General features: G+C 41.4%; 1 protein-coding gene across 1 annotated transcript in view; it reads right to left on the bottom strand.

Moving 5' to 3' along the window:
• Nucleotides 1-26489, bottom strand: part of Dcaf5 (DDB1 and CUL4 associated factor 5) — a 71455-nt gene that overhangs the window by 11208 nt on the left and 33758 nt on the right. The window contains exons 6-8 of the mRNA XM_055595309.1: nucleotides 26210-26423; nucleotides 9092-9158; nucleotides 290-417 (exon numbers count right to left, since the gene is read on the bottom strand). Of these exons, the coding sequence (XP_055451284.1) occupies nucleotides 290-417; nucleotides 9092-9158; nucleotides 26210-26423 (409 nt within the window). The remainder of the gene's footprint in view (nucleotides 1-289; nucleotides 418-9091; nucleotides 9159-26209; nucleotides 26424-26489) is intronic.

Raw genomic sequence — 26489 nt, 5'->3', positions numbered from 1 at the left:
AAAACATGTACATCCACACCCCACCTACTTTTAATATCAACTTCTAATATTTTAATCCCCTTTAAAGGCAGAATCTTGCTCTGCAGCATAGCGAGCTTTGGGCTTGTGAGTCTCCTAACCTCAGCTCTAAATGTCAGGCTTACAAGCATATGCCACCATTCCTGGCACTCAATAAGAATTAGGATGAATATTCAACATATTTAGATATGAATTCCTACATTGTTCCAGTTTCTTCTAGTTATGAACTACAAACATTTCCCTAAAACAACAGAAGGGGAAAGTGCCTCACCTTGATAATCTTTTCTACACCAGAAGAGCAGATCATGTAGGTGTGGGGGTTAAACCGAACCTGGTTAACAATGGACCGATGCCCTTTCAGCACCATGAAGGCTCCATTGACCACCCTGCCAATGCCACCTGGGAAGACAGAGGAAACAAAATCAAATGATAAAACAGCTTCCAGTAATGACATATAAACAACTCTGAAGAGGAGCAGAGTCTTTTCATCAACTGTATGAGAGCAGAATGCATAATCTTTAGATAAAGTTGCCATGGAAAGAGCGATAGAACACCTCTCAGCATATGTGCTCTTAGCAAGAGCCTTTATTTAGCTGTAAGTGATGCCCACACTCACCCACAGTAATTCCACTGTCAATGACCCAAAGCCACTTAAAACTTAAAGTTTTTGGTCTCCAAGTTTTAATCCAAATGTTATATTAGAAAAAGCAAGAGAGCAAAATGAGATTGAATGCTTGGGACAAGTCAAGCTGCTAAGCCAGGAGCATGCGAAACCAGGAACATGTGACAACTTAAATACACAAGGCATCTTTAATCTGTTTAACTCTCAATTTATACTAAGGTAACATTAGAGGGAGAAAATAGGGTAATAATGAAAGACAGTTTTCTGCCCTTGCATAGCAGGGAGAAGGGAAGATACAGTGGATCTGGATCATGTTCATAATAAGCAAAATAAGCAAGGATGAAGAGCTGGAAAGAGGACCTAGGAGTGGCTCAGTGGATACTCAAGTGCTTGTTGCCAGCCTGACAACCTGAGTTCAATCCTAGGGCCTCACAACCATGAATGGAGTTGTTTTCTGACCACTTACATGCGGTGGCATCTATTTGCCCCTCCCCAAAATAAATAGGTAAATGTAATTAAAATAATTTAAAAATTTGGACTATAGAGTGGACCTTAATAAAATAACAGGCCATTAATAGAAAGCTGTAGCCATTTTTTTTTTTTTTGGGGGGGGGAGGCTTTCTTTGTGTACTACTGGCTGTCCTGGAACTCACTTTGTAGACCAGGCTGGTCTCAAACTCAGAGATCCACCTGCCTCTGCTTTCGGAGTGCTGGGATTAAAGGTGTTGGATTAAAGGTGTGCACTAAGAAAGTTGTATTTTAAGAAATATTTTGTAGGCATCCTTTAGAGAATTCGAAAAGTACCAGGGGCCGGCCGGGCTTGTGTTAACAGCATAGATACTGTCCTGAATGAACCTGGGATAAACAGAGGCTCAACACACTGGCCATGGTATTACACCCACACAAACACACGCACTGCATTTTCAACAAGGTTGCTCTGAGCTGTCACCTGCAACCGAGTACACATGAGGCTATTACGACAGGGCATGAGGTGTCCAGATACAAACCAAAGTGCTACTTGACCAGTAGATACTTTCTTTGTGCCTCTACCGCGGAGGCAAAGGACCATAAAGTATCGTGTCTGCTCCATGTGCCCCACTCCACTCCCAGAAACACTCTGATCAAAACTCATTCCAAACAAAGGAACAATGACTACAACAATACAGCGTCTCCCAATGAATCTCTTTCTAGAAATATTTCTACATTTGGCTTCCTAGATAAGTAGACTGACATGGTGTGATACAAATGTGCCTGACCTGTAGCTCATGGGCTGCACACATCCAAGGATACAAGTGCAGCCTAACACATCATGTCACAATGTCATATACTGAGGATGGGATGGAAGGAGGGAAAGATGGCTTAGGCTGAGGGAGAGGAGAGGGATCCATGGGAACCTAAGGGCATACAACAGTTGTCTAGATACAAGGGCTCACAGCATCCCTCAGAAGCACCCTTTTAGTTTTACTTGTGCTGCTGTGACTTAGCTGACAATTCCACGATATATTCCATCACTGGGGCAAGTATTGGAGCAGAATCTGAGAGGCTGGTTCTGCTTTGGCACATCCACAGTCAACAGAGAGCATGAATGCAGGCATGCATGCTATTCAGCTAGGTTTCCACTCACTACAATCCAGGGCCCAAATGGTGCTGCCCACTTTCAGGTTGGGTCTTCCCACATCAATTACGGTTATCCAATCTTCCAGCTGGATGTGGTGGTGCACACCCTTAACCCCAGCACTTAGGAGGCAGAGGCAGATGGATCTCTATAGGTTCAAGGGCAGCCTGATTTACATAGTGAGTTTCAGGACACCAAGCCTACAAAGTGAGACCCTGTCTCAAAAATCTAGAAAAATAAGAACAATCTCCCAAGGGCACACCTACAGGCCAGTCTCATCTAGATAGTCCTTCACTCTTCCAGGAATTTCTAGGTTAACAACCACACTAACTAGCTGGAACAGCTGTGTGACTTTCTTTCTTTGTAGGAAAGATTGATTTGACAAGGAGCATACAGCCATGGTTCTCTGAATTCTACTTTTTTTTTTTTTTTTGCGTGTGGGGAGATGTGTTTTTTTGTTTTTTTGAGACAGGGTTTCCCTGTGTAGCCTTGGCTGTCCTGGACTCACTTTGCAGAGGCTAGCCTTGAACTTAGAGATCCGCCTGCCTCTACCTCCCTGAGTTCTGGGACTAAAGGCATGCGCCACCACACCTGGTTTGAATTCTACTTTTTAAACATCCCGTTCTTGCCCCTACCTCTAAATTGGGGTGGTCATTAGCAAATGCACTAGATTAAAGCTACTGACAATCTTCTGTTTAAACTCACCTAACTTTAGGACCGTGGTTCAAGCTACTCAAGTGTCTCATGACACCTGCAGTAGTTCTCCCCATTTCTCTCTCCTTGACAGCCCCACTTCTATCACAACTCAGCAGCCAGAGCAATCCTCTTCAAAAAGGTCATATCATGTAGCTCCTCTTCCCATCATGTTACTCAATACCTCCACCCTCCTCTGTTCCACTTACCTTGGCCTTCATCTCCCATTGTGTACCCCCTTTGACACCCTTGCTCTGCTCAACCCATTAGATTCCATGTGTGTCAAATACACCGGGCCCACTCCTGCTCTAAGACCTTCCTTCAGGTTCCCTGAAATGTCCTTCCCCAAGACTGGTCTGTGCCTCTATTTCTTACCCTCTGAGGTTTTTGCTCAAATGTGACCTTGTCAATGAAGCCTCCACTGATTTTGATCCAATCAAAAATTGCATCTACTGACTCCTTAAGCCCCACCAATGCCATTCTTATACCCCTTACTCTGTTTTGCTGTTTTCCAATGCACAACTAGACATTCTGTGTTATCCATGTCTACTGTTCCTTGTATGAAAAATTTCCCTCACTAAGAGTGAACTCTGTGATGGCAGGGGTCTTTTGTCTCTGCTGTATCCCCAATCTCTAGAACACTGTGTAGCAGCATGTTTTCAATAAATACTTGATGACTAACCTGAAACATGACTATATTTTGCACTGTAGAATATAAGGGGGAAAAACCCTCCACTTGTGGGCTCTATTACCCAGTGTATGGATTTATCCAGATGTTTCTTTATCTCTATGCTCCTGTTGCTAATTCTGGATGTTTCTTTTATAGCATTTTTATAGCATTTATAGTAAGAGCAAAGAAACAAAAGTAGTTAAACTCCCACCTACCCTTCATGATGTTTTAAAAGTCAATTCCATGAACAGGTTACCAAACTCCTGAAGTCTCTTCTCGCTCCTCTTAATAATTGTCTTTTTATGGACCTTGGAATCCTCCCATGTTTTGAGACACCAATCCAGAAGCCACTTTTAATAAGTTGAGTATGTGCATGTACAGGTAGTACCCCTTTGCTCACCCCTATTACCACACAAATTCTTGTAAGTCAAGAAAGTATTTATTGGCTGAGAATGTGGCCCAGGGGTATAGCATTTGGTTAGTATACTCAAGGCCCTGGGTTAAGCTCCCCTAGAATTGTAAAGGAAAATAACAGTATGTATCATTTCATGATCTGTCCAAACAACTTTGCAATAATGTCTTCTTTAAAATAGTAACTGAGCAAATTCAACTAAAGCCCTTTGTCATACTCTCTGAATCAAAGCTTGAAGGAGAAGCGAGAGCTATAACCTGCAAGGACACTGCTCAGTATACAACTGCTGAGAAAATCAGCACTCTTGACTCCACTGGAAGAATTAAGGGTTTACAAATAAGGGTCTACAGAGAGTTCCAGGATAGCTAAGGCTATACAGAGAAACCCTGTCTCAAAAAAAAAAATGTTTACAAATATGAAGGGCAAAAGACATTTCTCTTCCTGGCATACTTAGAAGAGATGGCCAAAGAAATCTTAACATTTCCAAAAGGCCAGAACCAACAGTCTCAGGCTTTAAGTCACAGAGAAACACAATCAAGAATACTGACAAGACAGAGAGAGCAGTGGCTGTCTTCTGGGGAACATGTAACCACTTAAGAGATGAGAGAAGCCAATGAGGACAACAGTGCTGTCAACACAGCTCCAGGACTCCATAGGCAGCAATGCTTAACTGTACAGAGACAATAACACCGAGCTCTTTCTTTATATGTATCTCACATGTGTCCAAAACCAACTGCGTGTAACCAACTGAAAACAGTTGTTTTTCCAGTTACAAGGAAGGAAAAAACCAGATGCCAAAGCCTAACTCACCAAGAGCATATGTACACGTAGGAAAAGGAAGAGAGGGCTGGTGAGATGGCTCAGCAGGTAAAGGCAATCCAAACATGATGAGCAAATCCTATGTGTTGGGATTAAAGGTGTGTGGCACCACTGCCTGGCTAAGCATGCCTATAATCCCAGCACTCAGTCCAGAATCAAACAGTTAATTAAGAAGGCAGGAGGATGGATTAGGTCATTTCTCATTGACGTAGTCAATACAAAATTCAAGGGCCACATATAGCCCTCAGATGTGCTGTTCGGTTGGCTGAAATTTGGATATATTTATATATATTAAAGATTATGATTTAATTGCTAGCATTTAAAGATTGGAGGGCTAGAAAAATGACTCAGGGAGTAAATGAATTTGCTGCTAAGTCGAAAGGCCAGAGTTCAATCCCAAGGAATCATATGGTAGGAGAGAACCAACTCCCATGATCTCCACATGTGCATCCAGGCACACGGGAGTGTGTTCTTGAATGCACATGTGTACATGTGAGGGTAGGCACACACATGCACACACACAGTGAATATAATTTTAAAAAGAGATGTCAAAGCATTTCTGAAGCTAGTCTGAAGAAAGGCTGCAAACACTCCCAGAGAGCAGATGTATCATCATGTACCTCTCTAGAGCCTACCTGCCAGGAAGCGAGCATCCGATGTAAGCTGAATATTGTTAACTGGTGGTAGCCTGAAAAGGTTTCACTATGGGGACATAAGCTGGAGGTGGAATTAAAGTAAAATCGGAGATCTAGGAGAACCATAGCTCTAGTCTGCTGTATGGCTCTTACAGTCATATTTTAAAATTTGTATGTTTTGTTTTATTTTGTGTGTGCATGTGCGTGTGTGCATTTGTGTATGAATGGGTGTGGACTTATTCTTGTCACAGCACTCTGGATAGAGGGGTCAGAAGACAACTCTGTCTCCTGTCATCTTGTTGGATCTGGGGATTGATCTCAGACCTTAGGCCTGTACCCAAGCACCTCTATCAGCTGAGCCATGACGCTGACCATTACAGTCGTATCTTAACTGTCTTTCAAATAGCTTCCGTATAGAAGAATTAACACACATAGCAAGTTCCAGGTCAGTGGAATGGTGAGATCCTGTCTCAAACAAATAAGCCTGGTACACACTGTTAATCCCAGCACTCAGAAGACAGAGACACGAAGATTTCTGAGTTCAAGGCCAGCCTGTCTACAGAGCCAGTTCCAAAACAGCCAAGACAACACAGAGAAACCCTGTCTGGAAACAAAACAAAACAAAACAAACAAACAAACAAACAAACAAAAAACAACAAAAGCCAAACCCCAATCTCCCCCCCAACCCAACAAAAATTAAACAATAAATGAACTACACACTATTATAGGGCAATACAGAGAAGGCTGTTTTGAATTTTAAGTAATTATTTGATTTAAAAATTACACACATAAGCCAGGCGTGATGGTACACACCTTTAATCTCAAGTGTTCAGGGAGGCAGAGGCAGGTGGATCTCCGTGAGTTTGAGGCCAGCCTAGTCTACAAAGCAAGGCCAGGACAGCCAGAGCAACACAGGAAAATGTTATCTTGAAAAACAAACAAAAAAGAAAACATTTACATACAAATACTATTTTACTTTAATAAAATAATTTAACTAAAATAATAGAAGTAGAAAAAGAAGGAGGAAACTTCACACGTAAGAAAGGTGAGTGGGTTCTGCCAAAGTGGCAGCAAGGCTGTCAAATGAGTTAAGGCTTACTAAAAGTAATTGCAAAAGGTATTTTTATTACACGCAGATCAAGATGAAGATTAAAGGAAGTGACTTTCTGTGACATGATGTAATGCTGGAGGGACATCCAGAGACAGCAAAGCCCTCAACTACCTCAACTTTCACAATCACCACGTAGGACACTTCACAATTAACAGGTAAAGGCTTTTCTTTGGCCCAGCCTGACTACATCTGTGAATTCACTAATTGGATTAACTGTCACACAGATGCAGGACAGACTCAGAGTGAAATCAGTGCAGCAGAAGAGGCAACCTCAGTTCCTTGAGGAATCACAAAATAAAACAAGTCTACAGCACATCTCAAAGGGCACGTGAGCTACCCTGCAAGAAGAGGAAGAAGCATCAGGGCGCACATGCAGAGAGAAGTGAGGACAAAGGAAGAAGACCATTCCTCAAGTCAACGAAAGGAACACCATCTACTGGTGGTACCTTGACCTTCCAGCTTTCAGAAGTATGAACACATTTATGGGTTTTTGTTTGCTTGCTTACTTTTGGTTTTTGAGATAGGGTCTCTTTAGACAGCCCTGGGTGCCCTGGAACTTTCTATGTAGACCAGGTTGACATTGAACTCTGCCCTCCTGAACGTGGGGACTAAAATCATGAGTCACTATGCCTGGCTTTAAAATTTATATTTTTAATCCACCCACTTCGTGGTATTCCAGTATTGTAGCCCTGGCAGAGTAAGAGGCTTGTATATCAAGGCAGTTCACAAAAGATTTAGGGGAATACCCCAAAACAAAATAAACAAACAAAACAACCAAACAAAGAAACTCTCATTCTGTTGCTATATCCCATTTTTCTTTACACAAGTATGAAAAGACTACAGAGAATGGTTCCAGAAAGGGGAAGGAGTAATCTACTTTTCTACATTGGCTTAATAATTAAAACCACTGCACATCCAGGCAAAAGATACAATTAAATACAAAGGTTATTTCTCAGCTAGTCAATCTATGATCTTTGGGGGTGGGAATCTTGAGCCAGAATAAACTCCAAGAGTTCTCCATTTGGACTGTGCTGTTGCCAAGCTGCCACATCTGGCTGTGCTCAGTCAGAATGCTGCCACATCTGGCTGTGTTTGAGAGGGACTGCTTTTCCACACTTCCAAATTCCAGAAGGGAAGAACTTTATAACTTACTTAGTAACTAGACCACAGCAACTGGACACACCCACTCCTGCTGCCATTTTAAAATTTTTGTAGTGATGTTATTCATTCATCAACAAAGCCAAAAAATGTCTCAACTCTGAGCACTAGACATCTCCTGTGTCATACACATGGCAGACTCCTCTGTTATCTTTCTGTATGCCATTTTACAGTTTAATACCATCCATCTATCACCCCCTAGCAGATGGCTGAGTTGAGCTGTCCTCTGTCCTCAAAGCCATTTTTCTAGCAGCAGGTAACTTTTTGTTTTGTTTTTCGAGTCAGGGTTTCTATGTATAGCCTTAGCTGTCCTGGAGCTCACTTTGTAGACCAGGCTGGCCTCAAACTCAGTGATCTGCCTGCCTCTGCCTCCCCAGTGCTGGGATTACAGGCATGTGCCACTGCACCCGGCTACATAACACATAACTTAAAATAAAAATTTTAAGTCTTGAGAAAATTCTTTGAAATAAGATATAAAGGAGATTGTTAGGGTCTAAAGAAAAATGTTTAGCAATAGGGTGTGATGGCACACACTTAGAATCTCAGCAATCTGGATGCTGGGGCAGGAGGATTCAGAATTGCAGGCTAGTCTGCAGTACACAGTAAAACCCTATTTCTAGAAGTTCCCTCCAATCTCTCCCATAAAGACTGAATGAAAGTAGGAAAGGTTCTGGGACTGAGACATGGCTCAGTGGGTGAAGACTCTTGCTGTCAAGATGGACAACCTGAGTTCAATCTCTGGCTCTACATGGCAGAAAGAGAAATCTGACTTTGACACACTAATTGTCCCCTAACCTCCACACGTGCACCATGGCTAATGTGCATGCATACAAGTGTGTGCACACACAGCTACTCAAAGAAATAAAACTTTAAATCGAAGGTTTTTGGGAGGGAGAAATATCTAAGTATCATTTATGCTAGATACAACAATGTGTAAATGACCTGGCTTCTTCTAATCTTGACTTTAAAAATTCTCTTGATATTTTTTAGATGAACTGCTTATACTAAAAGAAGTATAGGGGACCAGCGAGAAGGCTCAGCAATTAAGAGCACTGCTGCTTTTGTTGAGGACTCAGGTTTGGCTCTCAGTACATATACGGTGGCTCACAACCAGTTGTAACTCCAGTTCTAGGGGATTTCACACCCACAAGGGTACCAGATACACATGTGGCACACATATATTTATAAACAGGCAAAACATTAATACACATAAAAAATCTAAAAGAGGTTTTTTAAAGAAGCATATTTATCTCTTGTAACAGTGTTCTCTCAAGGAACTGCATGCCACAGGCAGAGAGAGTCAACCAGAGCGGCACAACCACACTGGGGCACACTCACCTGCTTCTGGATCTGCAGGGATCTTCCACATGTATAGGTTAAAGTCATCAGAGCCTGAAAGGATGTACTGTTGGAACAAAAGAGACATTTTATATTTTATTTTATAATTGGAGAGACAATCATTCAATTACATTTATAATTCAATATATATATATAGCCTTGTGATATCATTCTGTAAAGAAAATTTCATTAAGAACAGGGCCAGTGTGATGGCTCACTGGACAAAAGCAATTGCTGTGTAAACCTGATGACCTGGGTTTGATCCCCAGATCCCACAGTAGAGGGAAAGAACAGATCATGAGCACCATGGCACTGCTACTCACACGTGCACACACACATACACACACACACTTTAAAACAGTATAAACTGTTATAATTTAAGGTCCTACAAAGTAAATAGCCTAGTAAAAATACAGATCACAAGGCTTTGCAGCTAAAACTGTGCAACAACAACAACAAAAAACCCAAAATCTTAAAAATAAGCAATGAGTGAGCACTTCGGAGGCGGAGGCAGAGGCAGGTGGAGGCAGAGGCAGAGGCAGGCGGATCTCTGAATTTGAGGCCAGCCTAGTCTGCACAGTGAGTTCCAGGATAGCCAGAACTACAGAGAGAAACCCTGTCTCGAAAAATAAACAAGAGCAAGGGACTCAGATAAACATTTGTTCAAAGAGTTTATGCAAATTCCAACCATTAATAATAGAGACATGCAAATAAAAACCATGATGAATATCACTACATACCTTTAGGATGGCTCTTACAAGTAAGGCTAGCCAGGTCTACAGAGTGAGTTCCAGGACAACCAGCTCTACACAGTGAAACCTTGTCTAGAAAGAAAAAAATCCCAAAACAAAACAAAAAGCTGGGCGGTAGTGGTGTACACCTTTGATCCCAGCACTCAGGAGGCAGAAGCAGGCAGATCTCTGTGAGTTCAAGGCCAGCTTGGTCTACAGAGTGAGTTCCAGGACAGCCAGGGCTACTCAGAGAAACCCTGTCTCAAAAAAAAAATCCCAAACCAAGTATGGTCCAGGGTATGGAGAAAGGGAATTTCTGTTATTAGCATTGCAGCACGGCGCAGGCTCTGAGAAAGATATTCTGCCAATTCCTCAGAAAGTTAGCACACAACTACCTTAACAAGCACTTCTAGCCCAAGATGTCTAAGAACTGAACACAAAAACCAACAAACGCCTGTACGTGCACAGTCACGGCTGCCAAAAGGTGGAAGCACCCCACAGCCTGCTGACAATGAATGGACAGACAAAGCATGGCAGCACATGTAACGGAGATCACTCAACCTCTGAAGAAAGGAAATTCTGAAACATGCTGCAATATGAATGAACCCCAAGGATAGCTGAGGCAAAATGAGGCCGACACCTAAGACAAGCCTTAGCGATGCTGCTCCCGTGAGGTCCTTACTGCAGTCACTAAGAAATGGCAAGTAGAACAGTGTTGTCACAGTTAGGTAATGGAGAGGCGGTGTTTGTTGGCTCCTATGAGGATGATTAAAAACAAAACAAAACAACTTCTAGAGATGAATGGTAGTAATAGCTGAACAATGAAAAAATACAAAATGCCACTAACCTGTGCAGTTAAAGAAAGACTTATTTGTGTTTGCACGCCTGCATGTGTTCCTGTTACACATCAGGACAGGACGTCTGATATCCCAAAGCTTGACTTATAAGTAGTTGTGGGATGCCTGGCCTCTGGTCCTTATGATTGTGAAGTAAACACTCTTACCACTGAGGTATCCCTCCAGGCACAACTGTACATTAGAAGGTTTTCTACCTTTTTATTTGTTCTGAGTACATGCATACCATGCACTTGTGTGAAGGTCAGAAGACAACTTGTGGATGTCTTTCTCTTCTACCCTGTGGGTCCTGAGGATATCTCAGGACACAGCTTTGACAGCAATCACCTTTACCTACTGAGCCATTTCAACAGACCCACAACTATACACTTTTACATTAAGTACACTGACTATTGACCTCAGAGCCTTGTATATGTGAAACACCATGCTACTGAATTATACCTCAGCCCCTGAAGTGTACTTTGTGTGTGGGGTTGGGGTATGTGTGTGAAATTGGGTATTGCTAGGCAGCCAAGGCCGGCCTTAATCTTGTAATTCTCCTGTCTCACTTTCTTGAGTAATGAGATTACAGGCATGTATGTCTACACCCAGCTCAACCCTAGTTTTTTATGTGGAAAATCTCAGGTCACAATTTTTAAAAGTACAAAAAATAAAATCTAGCATCTTCAGGAGGTGTTTGAGGTCAAGCATCGCAAATTTCTCTATATCTCCCTGACGCCCTGGAGCATCAGGCCAATCAACCCTGACTTAGCACCAAGCATAATAATATCTTTTTATGAGGCAGCTTCCAATCACATGGCCTGAAAGGGGCCACTACTGCCAGATCTATTCCAATTACTTAGACTCACAAACACACTGTACTTATGAGTAAACAGCAATAAGTAGTAACTTTAGTAGCTCACTTATTTCCAGATATTGACAAAACTATTTTGCTCTAACTTGAAGCCAAAATTACTTCTGTATTTTTATTCCATCTGCTCATTTTTCTCCAGAAAAAGAAAGGCCTATGGTTTTCTGATGACACTGTAAACTTCTAGAACAGATTAAGCCCAACAGGCACACAATCTCTTTGGAACCACTTAAAATCAATGGTTAGGACTGGGATATGCCTCAATGGTAGAGTGTTTGGTTGGTCTATGAGTTTAGGTTCAATAGCCACTATGGTTGAAAAAAAAAAAAAATCATTCACTAGCCTTCAAAAACCTTAAGGAGCATGAATGGGAGGCAGAGGCAGGGAGTTTGCAGTGGAGCTCTGTTGTCCTCAGGCTAAGACCCTGTGGAAAGGACACTTAGTATCTTCACATGCTAGATGAGACAGCCAGGTTGTTTGCTCTCCAAGAATGAATGGTGGAACCCCGGTGAGAATATGATGTCCCTAATCTATCATCGAAGTGGCTGAAAAATCACTCTGGGAAACTCAAAATAACGTGTTACACTCCAATTGAAAAGTTTCCCTGCAGTTTGGAAATTGGAATTCAGGTGCTCAGGAGTTTCACAAGATTAACAGAAAATATTTACTCACTGGGTACTAACCCAGAGCTTAGTTGATATGCCAGCTATTCTGTTGCCTACAAAGGCATGGAAAATGACACCTGGGTTCCCAAGGGGCTTACAACAAGTAGAAAATGGAAAACATGTTGGTATACAAGTTGCTAAGTTCTATTAAGAGAATATAGAACTTGGCAACTCCCAGAAGAGTTGAGACAAGATCAGTGTGAGCACTAAGCTAGCTTCAGAGAAAGTCTCGAGGCCAAAGAAGATACAGTGATGGTTTGGCTCCCTACCCATTGGGCTGCTTGACTGCCTGACTGCCAACTGCCAGGTGCTCCCCCGCCCCTTTTTCCTGAGACATGGTTTCTCTGTGTAGCCTTGGCTGTCCTGGACTCACTTTGTAGAGCAGGCTGGTCAGGAACTGCCTCTGCTGAGATTATAGGCATGTGCCACCACAGCCGGTCTGCTCCATATCTCTTCGCCAAAGCTTTTTCCAAAGCCTGTCTGCAGACTGCTCCAAGAAATGAGTGCTGCACAGAAGCAGCCCTCAACCAGACTGCCAGGAGCAGCCTAGCTTCATGTCCTGACAGAAGAACACAGATGTTTGTGCTTTACAGCTTCCCCCTCAAGAGCAAACTCAAAACTGCTGGCAGCCATAGGCTTTGCTTCAGTCTCCCTCTCCCCTCACACGTCTCCACTCTGCTGTTGCTTATTGTTATTTCCAAAGAATTAATTGAACCTGAAAATTGAACCTCTATAAGACAGAGAGGGAGCCAGAACACAAATGAATCATCTACTAATTCCATGCCTGTATGTGTGTAGGTATGGAATATAACTTATCAATATCTCGTTCTAGCTAAAAAGAGGCTGTAAACCTGATAGAGAACTCCTGCTTCCCTTTCCCCCCCAAACCTCACCGAATTAAAGAAACAAAAAATGCATACTAAAAAAAGTACTGCAAGGCTGTACTTATTGGAAGTCTTCCTTTGCTGAAGAATCAGTACTTTCCTACTTGTTTTGTATTCACTGGGGCAGAGCCCGGGAATGCTAAAGGAGCAGGCTGTCCAGACAGAACGCTGACTCAGAAGACAGCCTTAGAAGGAAAAAAACGCTCCCACAGAGTTAAGCCTGTTGGCTTCAGTACGGCAGCTCCTCAAACACACAGAAAATGCTTAGAATGTTTTAAATGCTTTGGGGGATAAGGCAAAGTCTGATAGCTCGTCTCCCTTAAAACTCCTCTTCCATCTACTAGGAAAGAACTGCTTGGGATAATGTCCAGGGAAGGAGTCTCGACCCGCTGACATCTAGTCAGACTGTAAGTGTTCACCAACACTGGAATTACAAGATGCCCTGAGGAATTCATTTATGGCATTTAGTGGTTGTCTGTTGGATTCCTGCCAACATTAACAGTTGGATGCCTGGGATACTGTTAACTATGAGAGCCTGAAATGAAAATGAGTTCATTCTTTTATTCTTTAGACAAATATTTCTCGAGTGTCTACTATGTGTTGAGCACTGTCCCAGGAAAGAAAATACAGAAATGGCAAAGAGACCCTGTCCCTGCCCTCATGAGTGAGAAAAATTACATACACATATAATGTGGAGAAGGGAAGCAATGTTAGGAACAAGAAGTCCATACATGTTGTTCCCAGTCGGAATAAACATTAAAAGAAAAGTGAGTCATATGAATAGAGGATGATCTAGGGTGTGGTGGGGGTAGTTTGTTTCCATTTATGTGGGGTGGTCACAGAAGACTTCTTTGATAAAACAGCATTTTGAGCAAAGACCTGAAGGAAATGAGAGAGCAAATTATATGGATCTCTGGGAGAAGACTATTCCAGAAAGGGGTAAGATTCTGGGATATTTCAAAATAGAAAGTAGCAAACTGTGTATAATGGTTCAAACCTGTATTCCAAGTATTCAGAAGGCTTTGAGGCAAAGGGCTGAATGAGAAAGAGCCCATAAGAGTTCCAGGCCAGCCTGGGCTACACAGTAAGAGCCTGTCACAAGACAAAACAAAGTAAAAAGCAGAACAAATTAGGAAGCCAATAAACCCATGGCTCCTTGAAAGCTGAGAGGGCACTCCCACTAACTGTACTCCTGAAATTTTAAAAACTTGTTTTGAGCCTAAGTCTTACAAGCTTGCACAGGCTGGCCTTGAACTTGTTACTGTAAGTCTTTGTCATCAGGCCCTGCTTTTTTTCAAAGCTATGTAGATTATCTCAAGTGGGCCTGAGGTAGAGAATAATTTAACTTCATCACAGGAAGTGGTGAACTTCCTTTCCTAAGGCTGCCTCCTAGGACTGGGCTGGTTGAAGCCTCAGACTGAGTGAGGCCTGCCAATGGCTAGTACTCAAGACTGAAGTCCTGGTGGGCTCTCTAAAGCATTCTGCCATGGAGACTGAACAAGAGACAAAGACAGAATAGCTTGAATGCCAGTCACTACCAAGAGAAAGATACAGTACATGGGCTCCTTAACATTCACCAAAAGATAATCATTTGTACTGAACCATCAAACTGAAGTTCTTAAGTGGTGAAAACAGAGGTATAATTTCTCTCTTTCTCTTGGTATTGGTATCTCTTTCATCCCCATGGGATTACAAGCCTGGGCCACCATGATCCAGTTATCCACATGGGTTCTGGAGAGAGTTGGGGGGGGGGGGGTCCTCATGTTTACAAGGCAAGCACTTTACACACCCAGCTATCTCCCAGATCTAATATTCTCCTACACCTTCATGTCTAATTTCAATTAGGTTTTTAGGAATTGTTTTGGTTTGATGTATATTTTTCAGAAAGAATCATGGGGCTGGAGAGATGGCTCAGAGGTTAAGAGCACTGACTGCTCTTCCAGAGGTGTGGGCTATGTCTGCGTGTTGTGGAGGGGTGGCCACCTGTGTCATGGAAGGCATGTGGGACTCAGAGGACAGCTTTTAGGAGTTGGTTCTCTCCTTTTACCAACATGTGGATCAAAGGGATGGAACACAGGTTGAAAGGCTTGATGAGCCATGTCACCAGCCCCATAGTGATGTTTTAAATGTGAACACTGGTTGTATAACATCCTAAATCACAAAAAGGGAATGGACATGTTAAGCATAGGAATCTGGGATAACTGCTCTGGTGCCAAACTTACTGCTACCTAGGCTAGAAGCCCCTTAACTATGGATCAGCTTTAGATATAATGGGTTTTCTGGGGTAAGAATGCATAGATTCTGTTTGAAATTAGGTATCAAACTGGTATGGTGGCATACATCTCTAAATCCAGTACTTTGGGGGCCCAGGCAAGAAAACTGGATGCCTTAAGACAGTCTGGGTTATACAGTATAGGAAAGACTCTGTCTCCAAAAATAAAGGTGTGGGGGGGGGGGGAATGGAGAAGAGAGGAATAAATAAAACGGTATTGTTTTTAGGCAGGTAGATACATGAAAATGAAGAACTTGCCTTTTCCTGGGTAAATTTCTCATTCTCATTTAACTTCACTCTAAACAAATTAAAAGTTCCAGCTAGGTATAGTGGCACATGTGTTTAATCCCAGAACTCAGGAGGCAGAGGCAGGCAGCTTGGTCTACATAGAAAGTTCCAGGATAGCTGGGGCTATATAGAAAAAAAACCCTGTCTCAAAACAAAAACAACCCTCCCCCCAAATCTGTTATTAGGAACCTTTACCTTGTAAGGTGGAACAGAACAAGGAGATGCCAAAGGAGGAAGACTGCATCGAATACTACTACGCAGGCAACAGTGTCCCCATTTCCCCAGCTGTTTCCTCAGAGCTGAGGAAATGCAGGAGGAGGAGACATACTCTGCTGGCACTTGGGCAAGAAGACAAGTAACAATGTGAGCTTGGGTTGTATGGTCCATGTTCTCCACAGTGTTTTCCAACTAGTATCAAAGATTAACAGTTGGCCATACAATGACTCACTTCACTGTTCGCAGTGAAGTTTAACCTAACCCTGTTAGTACACAGAGACTAACATGATCAAGCATAGGGAGGCTCAGCAATCATTCCTTCACAGTTACTCTCAAGAACACATATAAAAACATCAGAAATAAGAAGACTACCACACAAGGCAATGGCATGGGCTTGTTTGCCTTGATGCTAACCTGTATAGAAACAGTCACTTAGATAACAGACGTGCACTTTTAACCACTGAGTCATTTCTCTAGCCCCTACTTTTTCATCTCAATTTTTTTAAATTTATGTATACAAATGTTTTACCTGCATGTATGTAAATACACATGCACATGGGTTAGATTCCCTGGAACTGAGCTTGCAGATGGTTGTGAGCTACCACATTGGGTGCTGGGACTCAAACCTGGGTCCTCTGCAAGAGCAACAAGTGCTCTTAACCACTGAGTTATTTATGATGGTTTGAACAAAAAGGGCTTCGATAGGCTCATATATTTGAATATTTGATCCTGAGTTGCTAAAACTATTTGAAAAGGATTAAGAGCTGCGGCCTTTTTGAAGGAAGTGTGTCACCGTGGGCTTGTGTTCCCCCCCCCCACTACTTTGTAGCTCTCAGCTGTTCCTTCATTACATCATGGACTCTAACCATTTGAAACTGTAAGCCAAATTAACCTCTTTCTTTTATAAGTGGCCTTTGGTCGTGGTGTTTTAGCATAGCAATACAAGTAACTAATACACCATCTTTCTAGTGCTCTTCTTCATCTCTTAACACTGAACGAATGTTCAAAGAAGGATTTAAATTATACCCACTACAGAAAAAGTTATTTTAGTGACTACCTGGAGTATAGGTAAATTCCTGGTAGCTACACTGCAAGTTTTATATAATTTTAGAATTATGGTTATCAGAAATAATAATCTATTTGAATTAAAAGGGGGAAAAACCCAAAGAATCAAAAAGCAAAAGGTAAAAGCTATCCACGAGGCATAGTACAATTAATACTCAGACTAGGTCTCAACAAGCCCTTTGGGAAGAAAAAAATCTGTTGCTGCTCTCTTGACAGCTATGTGGATGGATGGATAGAAAGAAAGATAAGCATACACAAAAGTCTGTGTGGTGTGGTGTGGTGTGTGTGTGTGTGTGTGTGTGTGTGTGTGTGTGTGGCATGCATGTGTACATGGCTCTAAATATCTCCCAACATCTACCGAAGGAAACATATCAATCAGTTACTACTCATTTTGTGCTGATCAACTTAGAGTTCTATCCAAAGGCTTCTTCCACAGTAATTTATTATTATTCAATAAATAGCATGTCTGTATAATTAACTGTATTGACCAGGTTAGAAAACCCAGATGGCTCTGTGGCCAGGACCAGTAATAAAAGAGAAACAACTACTTTTATTTAATTAAACACAGCTCTTTAGTTCCCCTGACCTTTGTCAGAGGGGGAAAATAAGATAACACAACTTTGTGACAGACTGTTTAGAGATCATTTCTAGAGAAAGATGTGCTAGCTGTATAAATAAACATCTAATTATGCATTGACACTATTACCTGTCACAAATATTATCTAAAACAATAAAGCAAAAGTTCTCCCGAAATGGGCACACCAGATTTAACTGGTGATAAGACAAACAGAATTGCATTGGCTTTGAGTGAAAACATGCACATATGCACACCTAGAGAGAGTATATGATATGTACATCCAGAGCATGAGCACATATGCATATTCACACCCAGAGGAGAAGTACATATGCATATCCATAAGAAAAATATTAGTTTTGCATGTAAAGTTAGATTACTTTTGTTGTTTTGGACTGCTTGCCATTTTAGCTCTATTAAACTCTTGGAATTCTTTGGTTTACTAATAACCAAACATTATGCTGAGTAGGAAAATATGTTAATAAAGAAATATTCCATAACAGCAGCCAATAATATTCAAATAATCAGTAGGAAAGAAAAATTTTACAAAGCTCTGTCCAAATCATTATCAGCTGCTATAAGCAAAGGCAAGAATTTCTGGAAATTCATTTTGGAAACCCAGGTTTGGGCTGAAGAGCCATTAACCAAATGGCATTAGTGCCCAGCCTTCTCTCTAGGGGCCTCAGTTTTTGGGGAATGGATTGTCTCACTCCAACTATATTCCACTAGTAGCTAGGGTTGTACATTAAAGGAGAACTGGCATATCATGTCACCAGATCACAACAATTCCACTTATTCCTAATCTAAGAATAAATCCAAATTACCTTGTGTTCTTTTTTCAGTCAAACAGTTATTAACCTGGCCATTTCTAGCTGGCTTTCCATGATTTCTAAGTTCTTAAACTCAGTGAACGAACCTCATCTAAGTGAAAAATTCTTTGTGGAAGATTGGTAGTCGCTGAGCCTCCCGGCTCCAGGAGTCCTGTAAACCCTCATGATTACCTGCAAACACTATGTGGTTGTATGTACTTTCTGACAGTGTTCAAGGCTTCCAGATTTTTAAAAAAGCCCAAGGTTCAAAAGAATTCAAAACAGCTGATTTAATAAACGGGTTCTCTTCAGTCTACCCTTGGTCCTGGGGATTGAGTCTTAGGGCCTCACACATGCAGGGTAAGCACACCACTACGGCACTACATCCCTTCCTGGCTCTCCTCTAGCTTTTCATTTGGGGATGGCAGGATCTTCTTGCCTCAGCGTCTTCAGTGGCTAGGACTTCAGGTCTTTACCACCAGACCTGGTTAAAACAAAATCCCCTAAAATAGTCATTCATTAACAGACCATGGTGACATATGCCTTTAATCAGAGGCAAATGGATCTCTGTGAGTTTCAGGCCAGCCTGATCTATGTATCCAGTTCCAGGTCCCCAGGGCTACACAGTAAGGCCTTGTCTCAAGAAAACAAAATAAACAAATATACAAAATATTCACTTCCTGGTGGCTGAAGAGATGGTTCAGTGGGTAAAAGCACTTGCCATGCAAGCCTGATAACTTGAGTTTGGATCCCCAGAATCCACAGAAAAGTCTCCTTTAATGTCCAGCATGCCCCCAAGAGGGAAACAGGAAGAGGAGACAGAAGACTCTGCTGTCTTAAACTTACACAGTGTGAGGAGACCCTATTTCAAACAAGGTAAGAAGGTGAGGAATAACACCTGAAGGCTGTCCACATATGTCAACATATGTGCTGTGGCACATGAGCACATACATAAAAACAAATCCCTTTAAAGATTCACTCCCTAGACAATACATACAAAGAATTCATCAGGGGCTGGAGAGATGCCTCAGAGGCTAAGAACACTGGTTGCTCTTCCAAAGGTCCTCAGTTCAATTCCAGAAACCACATGGTGGCTCAGAACCATCTATAATGAGGTCTGGTGTCCACTTCTGGCCTGCCTCCATGTGAGCCAGAATACTGCATAAATTATAATAAAAAAGAAAAGCGTACAAAGAATTCATTGGCCATTCACTCTATATGTAGCTCTTTCTCACTGGCCCACAAAGACCACTTGATCTCAGTAAAACAGGAGGCAACATGATTATGAAAAATGTGCATAATCACAGGCACGGAAGTTTGTTTAATCCTGGTTTTGTTCCACTACTGACTCCATCTGCCATTATCACTCTAGGCTTCACTTTCAAGGGGGTTGAAACCAACTATACCTAAAGGTCACTCTGTAGATTCATATACAAGAGAAGAAAATGAAAGCAAAAAAGTGGAAAAAATTACCCAAAAGCCATAAAACAAATCAAAGAATGGCACTCTTAAGATTCACACTTTCCTGTAAAAAGTATATTTTATTTCATATGAAAGAAATATTATAAAGATAAACATAATAAAATATTATGAAATATTATTTTATATCATATGAGGGTCCTCAAGTGAGTGTTAGAGGGGGTAAGAGAGTCATAGAAAGTAGGGTTTTACTGGGCAATTCTCCCATCTGGTAAGTTCTTGTTTGTTTGTTTATTGTTTTTATCTTTTGAGACAGGGTTTCTCTTCATAGCCCAGGCTGTCCCAGTCTGTAGACCAGGCTGAACCTCGAACTCACAGAGATCCGCCTGCCTCTGCCTCCCAAGTGCAGGAATTAAAGGCATGTACCACCACAATGTGGCAGTAAATTTACACATATATTCTTGCTGCTCATCCTACACACACATCAACAGAGAGAAGGTGAGTAGTGAGGTCATGCTTAAGGACAGGCCACATCTTTAAGGTCATTTTGTTGGCTTCATTCACAAGACAGCTCTTTGGGGGAAGGGCCAATAATTTTATTACCATGATTTTGGGAGCCCTTGCCAACTGTCAAGTCTATAAGAAAGAGATCCCAATGCTCAGTCACCCTAAGCACCCTCAGGAACACTTGGTTATTATTTTTCTTTCCTTCCCCATTCCTCTTTCAGCAAGAGAGAGACAAGGAGGCCTAGCGTTAATTGAGAGTGAGAAGAGAAGATTGTTAAATAATCAGCATGTCCATTTCTAGGTACACAAGTTGTTAGCACGAAAGACTGGCTTTTCAGAAGCCTGAGCACCCTGCTGGACCGAGGCTAGGACAAGAAGCACTCAAGGAACTGTGAAAAAGGAATAAAAGATGATTGTGTATCAAAAAGCCAGCAGGCAGAATACTAACTTTCTTTCTAATCCATTAAGAGCTTTGCTCACCTAGGAGACAGGATGTAACCAAGTCCAGTCTCCGGAAGAAAAACAAAATGTAAGGATGAATGAAGGAGAGAGGAGAACACTTGAGCTCAGGTACTTCTAAGGGAGAAATGCTGTTTTGCTACAAGATCACTCACTAGACTCTAGAGCTAGAGGTATACAAGTCCAAGGATGGGGCCTGTAGCCCTAGCTGCTCAAGGGAGGAAGATGAAGCTGGGGATCACTGAGGACCAAAAATTCAAGGTCAGCTGGGCCATAGTGAGACTGTGTCTTAAAAGAAAAACAATAAAAGGTTCAAATCTTTTTTGTTTTTTTTAAGATTTACTAATTTTATTATGTATACAATATTCTGCCTGCATGTATACCTGCATGCCAGAAGAGGGCAACAGATGGTTGTGATGCCTCCATGTGGTTGCTGTGACTTGAACTCAGGACCTCTGAAGAGCAAGCAGTGCTCTTAACCTCTGAGCCATCTCTCCAGCCCCCGAAAAGGTCCAAATCTTTTGTTAGGGTTTTCTTTCTGTTGATATTCTGTTGAATGCTACTGTTGCTTAATCTAGCAGTGAATATTATTAAATTTGGATAATTTAAATACACTAAAAATAAACAAACCATGCACTGATAGCCTGAAGCAGGGAAGGCAGACTATATGAAGGACTTTGAATGAAAACCAAAGCATGCAAAGTCATGTAAACTGGTCCACCATAGTATCTAAAGCACAATAAACATTCATCAAACATCTGTGTTATTATTTTAATAGGCATAAGGCCCTGTTCTCACTCACCCACTAATTAGACTGACCATAGAACCAAACATAAGGTACAATACACCATGGAATGAGACACAGAGGTCTCATGGTGGTCTGCATCAGAATAGAGATAGTACACATATTTGCTCTATTACTACAATGAGGATCAATTTGTTACAGTAATTAAAAACAAGATTTCACAAGAAAATTTACCTTTGTTTAAAAAAAAATATCAGATATCTGGCAACACAGAGACTGTCATGGCAGTGATGAACTGAAACTGAGTGGAAGCCAGACCATCCTAACAGAACATAAGCCTTTCAGTTAAGTACAAGTTTTCACCACTCCTTATTGTATGCTCCAGACAAATTTTTGCAGTCTGTCCTGCTTCTAAGAGTCTTCGTTCTTGTTCTCACTCAGCCATAAACATATATATGGTGATTTGGACACCTTACGTTTCTGAACCTCAGCTTTCTCAAATGGAAGAGTTGGTTCAAGTGATCTCAGACAACTCTATGGTTAGAACTTATAAGACACACCATGGGCTCAGCATTATTTCACTCTTTATTCCTTAAGTCTAATTTATCAAAACATTGATTTCATTTAGAGGTAAATGAACTACCTAGTAAACCTAGGATGGTAAAAATTAAAAATAAAAATAAGTGTGGCCTCTGGCACAATATCCAGATCCACTAATAGGGCCTGATTAATCTTGTAATTAAAAGCTACAAGGCTGTTTCAGATAAATGGGATCATCCATGTTCATTTATTCCTATTATGGAAATCCCCAGATTCCTCTCTGGGATGGTTATCCAGCCTATGACTAAACGAAAACGCACAGCACAGAACCCCAGGCTGAGGGAGTTTTCAGAGTATAGACACAGGAATGATGTCAAATATAAAGACCAACTGCGCATGGTTGTGGATGCCTGTAATCCTACCCACTTAGATGGAAGGCTGAGACATTATGACTGCAAGTTTGAGGCCAGACTGGGCACTATGTATAAAGATCCTGTCTGGACTAGTCAAAAACTGCCAGTTGTACAGATCACTGTGAACTGGCCACTGCTGTGTTAGCCTTGACTATGGAAAGTCAGAGCCTATGAATCACCACTGAGGGACATGCTCCAACACTACAACAGTAAGTTTGTTTAATGCTTAAACTGTTTGCACTCTTAAAACTATAAGCTTAGTTGACTAGTTTCACTGTAAATCCATTACTCGTTTGTTTTTTTTTTTTTTTTTTCCTGTCTTAGAACTTGCTCTGTAGTCCAGGCTGGCCTCAAATTCCTAGATCTGCCTGCCTCTGCCTCCTGAGTGCTAGAATTAAAGGCATGTGCTACCTCTGCATAGTGTAAATCCATTATTTAATTCATCCTAATCAAGGCCTCTAAAAGTTGAGCAGGAAAAATTATTATCAATCCTGACTTACAGTTACAGAAGCTTTCTGTCCAGAAAGCTAAACACCACAGATTGATCAAAGTAATCAACAGTCACTTCAACAAATATTTATAGTGTGCTCTTAAGACATCCTAGGACTTGGAGATAAGACAATGATGAGTTAGCTATCTTCTCAGTCCCTAAGAAGTGAACAGAAATGTCAAACATAAATCTATTTCCTAATCCACTAGGTTAAATGTCTCTGACAATCTGTAAGGGGGACAAGAGCAGACTGAAGACTGATTCAAGCCAGAGTCAATAACTTTTATATCCTCTTTCATCTAAGAAAAACCATTCACTGCAACCAAAAAGCAGTGTAATTTATTAAAGAGACTATAATGTCCTACAAACTCTCCCACTAAGATAAAAGTCATAAATAATAACCTCATTAACTATGAATAGAGAAAAGAAAATGTTTTTTATCATTATGTATTAATCTATAAGGCAAAACCAGTTGTATCTTCGAAACACACTACATGGCTCTACTCCGGCAATACCTACCCCAGTGCCCGTTGGTATGCTGAATAATTACAATATAAGACGATAGTTTCTCAACCAGAGAACACATTCCCTATTTAAAGGGGCATTTGGCAATGTCTGGCCATTTTTGCCTCTCAGGAAGACAAATGAGAACGACAATATTAGCACCTAGTGAGGAGAGGCCAGAGATGCTGCCCATATAGTATGGCACAGAACAACCCATCATAGCAAAGACTCATCCAGCCAAAATATTCACAGCACTAGGACCATAGTCCTACATGCTCTACTTTGGCAAAGGCCTTTGAGCTGGATATTTTAAGGGTACCGTGAAGACAGGCTTTGGATGCTAATATAGAGTCTGAAGAGAATATAACAATCTATTTTCTTTCACCTCAGCCTACTTTCATGGCACTAAGAGAATAAACTTACATTTATTGCATGTTCTTTATTAGTCAGTGAGCTAAGAATCCCATGAATAACAGGTTAAATGATGAGGGGGGAAATCTGGGCACAGTGGCACATGCCCGTAATTCCAGCACTCAGGGAGGCACAGGCAGGCAGATCTCTAAAGTCGAGGGCAGCCTGGTCTACAAAGTGAGTCTAGGACAGCCAGGGCTACACAGAGAAACCCTGTCTCAAAAAAAACAAAACAACAACAACAAAAACTGAGAGAAAAGATCAACAAAACAAGGAAAAGGAAAAAGGAAAGAGGAGGAAGCCTGGATGACATTTCCACAGCAACACTGAATCAAATCACTCATCCTACACAGCAGAAAGTTGAATGCTATTGCTGCCTATCTAGAATATGATTTTTCTTCCACTCAAGGAAAAAAAAATGTGTTTGAGGATGTGCCTCAGTTGACAGAGTGTTTTCTCATGCACAAAGCCCTGGGGGTTCAACCCCCAGATCAGCATCAACTGGGCTTGGACTTATACCTGGAACCTCAGCATTTGACTCAGGAAGTAAGAAAAGAGGATTAACAAGTTTAAGGTTTTTCTCAGCTACATGGTGAGTTCCAGGACAGTCTGAACATGAAACCTGGATTTAATAAAAAAAAAAAAAAAAAAAAAAAAGGAAAAAAGGAAATGGCAGGCTGGAGACATGGCTCAGTGGTTAAGAGCACTTGCTCTTTTTCAAAGGAGATGGCTTCGGTTCTCAGCACCCACATGATGGCTCAAAACTACCTGCTCAAATTCTACTTCCAGAGAATTCAATGCCCTCTCCTGGTCTCTGCAGACTCAAACACACACACAGTACCCATTACGCTCATACAGACAAACACACACAATGTTTTTTGTTGTTGTTTTAAGTCTGTAATGTCACAGAGGCAAAAACAAAACCATTTAGATCTGTGGTTTTTCCTAGGAAACATCCCTTATATAACTGAGGCCATCTAGTGGTGTTCAATGTAGATCTCAATTTGGTAGGCTCTAGAATTCCAAATTAAGAATAATCCTAAAAATGGACACCAATTCTATAATCTATCTACATGTTACTTTACTCACTAAGCATTTACCCTTTTCCTGATTCAAATATTAATCTTTACAACATCAGCAACTTTAGCTTTGAGAAACCCTTCTAGTTAAAAACCAGAGTCTTTTGAGATTCTCAAAGAATTCTTTCTTTTCCACCTCTTTTCAAAAACAAATACTCCTAAAGAGATGAGTTATGGCCTATGAGACTTTAATTAATTTTGAGAGAGTCTCACATAGTGAATAGTGAGACTATAGTGTAGTCCTGGCTAGCTGGAACTCACTATATAGATAAATGGCTGGCCTCAAAGCAGAGTACTGAGATTAAAGGTGTGTGCCACCAAACCCAGCTGCCTATGCCAAATTTAATGTCAAAATGTGACAGTTGATGGGTCCACAACATTAGCATTTCTTTTTCCCTAATCTGGATGTTAGGCAGCAATAAGATTCATTATCCTTGAAAAGAAAAAGTTATATTGATGAAGAATCACCAGCAATAGATTCTTTACATCTATCTTTACTCAGTTCAATTACTGAGGCCAGTCCAAGTGATCACTGACAACTGCTACTTCAGAACCCCTTAGCCCAGAGAGATGTAAATGTGCCAAGTCCATTTTTAAACTGTCACCTTTTTAACTTATTTCTGTGTACATTTGTGTGTCTATGTATGCTGCATGTGTTGGGGTGCTCCTGGAGGCCAGAAGACGGCATAGGACCCCCTGGAGCTGGAGTTACAGGTAGTTATAAGCTGCCTGATTTGAGTGGTGGTAACCAACTACAGTCCTCTGGGAGAAGAGCAAGTGTTCTTAAGCCCTATTCCATCTCTCCAGCCTGTACATTGCACCCATTAAATCAACATAGGATCTTCAGTCCCATTATCCAGAAAAAAACTAGAAACACACAGCTAGGGTAGGAAAGTCCCAGTTATGATGTTGGCTCTTTCTCAAACAAGGCTGCTTGAGGCCATTTTATCCAAGAAAATAATGTCACCCTAAAAAGCTATTCAAGAAGCCATGTCTTCCGGATGGCGTGTGGGTTCTTATTCATCACTGTGCTACTGAAATGTCTCCCAGTGACAAGCTAATTTGCCACAAATTCTTTTTTGAAATGGCACATTCGTAGAATCTTAGGACTCATTCACAAATGTGGCAGAACTCATTGCTTAGAACCATGCTGTAACTAGCCTTGGTTTACAAGGGTGTGTCTTGACTCAATGTACCCCCTGACATCCTAGATGAAGACAGTCACTATGAGGCAAAACATAAAAATCACTGTTCTCCTCAATAGTTCCTACTTCATGTGGTACAAAAGAGAAATTGAGAGCAATATAGATAGACACAGGGATGCAAAAGGTAAAGGCACTGACCTGGTCACGATCCCCTGCAAAACAGCAGCTCTTCATAGTGCATGAGTTGAAGTAACCCTGATTGTCAAACTGGAACACTGGCAGGCGGGAGTGGATGTCATAGAGGACAGGGGGCAGGCGGCGCCGCAGGGCCAGGAGTTGGGTGCCATTGCTGTTGAATCGAACACTCATGGCACTTTGGAGAGACAGGTTGCCACCATAGCGCAGGAGAGAACTGGAAGACAAAAGCATGAGGATCAAGTCTGAGACAGACAGGTAGAAGCCTGTAAAGCAGTGTCCA

This window comes from Psammomys obesus, unplaced genomic scaffold (genome assembly GCF_907164565.1).
Source record: "Psammomys obesus unplaced genomic scaffold, mPsaObe1.curated_primary_1811, whole genome shotgun sequence".
NCBI lineage: Eukaryota > Metazoa > Chordata > Mammalia > Rodentia > Muridae > Psammomys > Psammomys obesus.
This window is presented reverse-complemented; position numbering and strand designations above follow the sequence as displayed.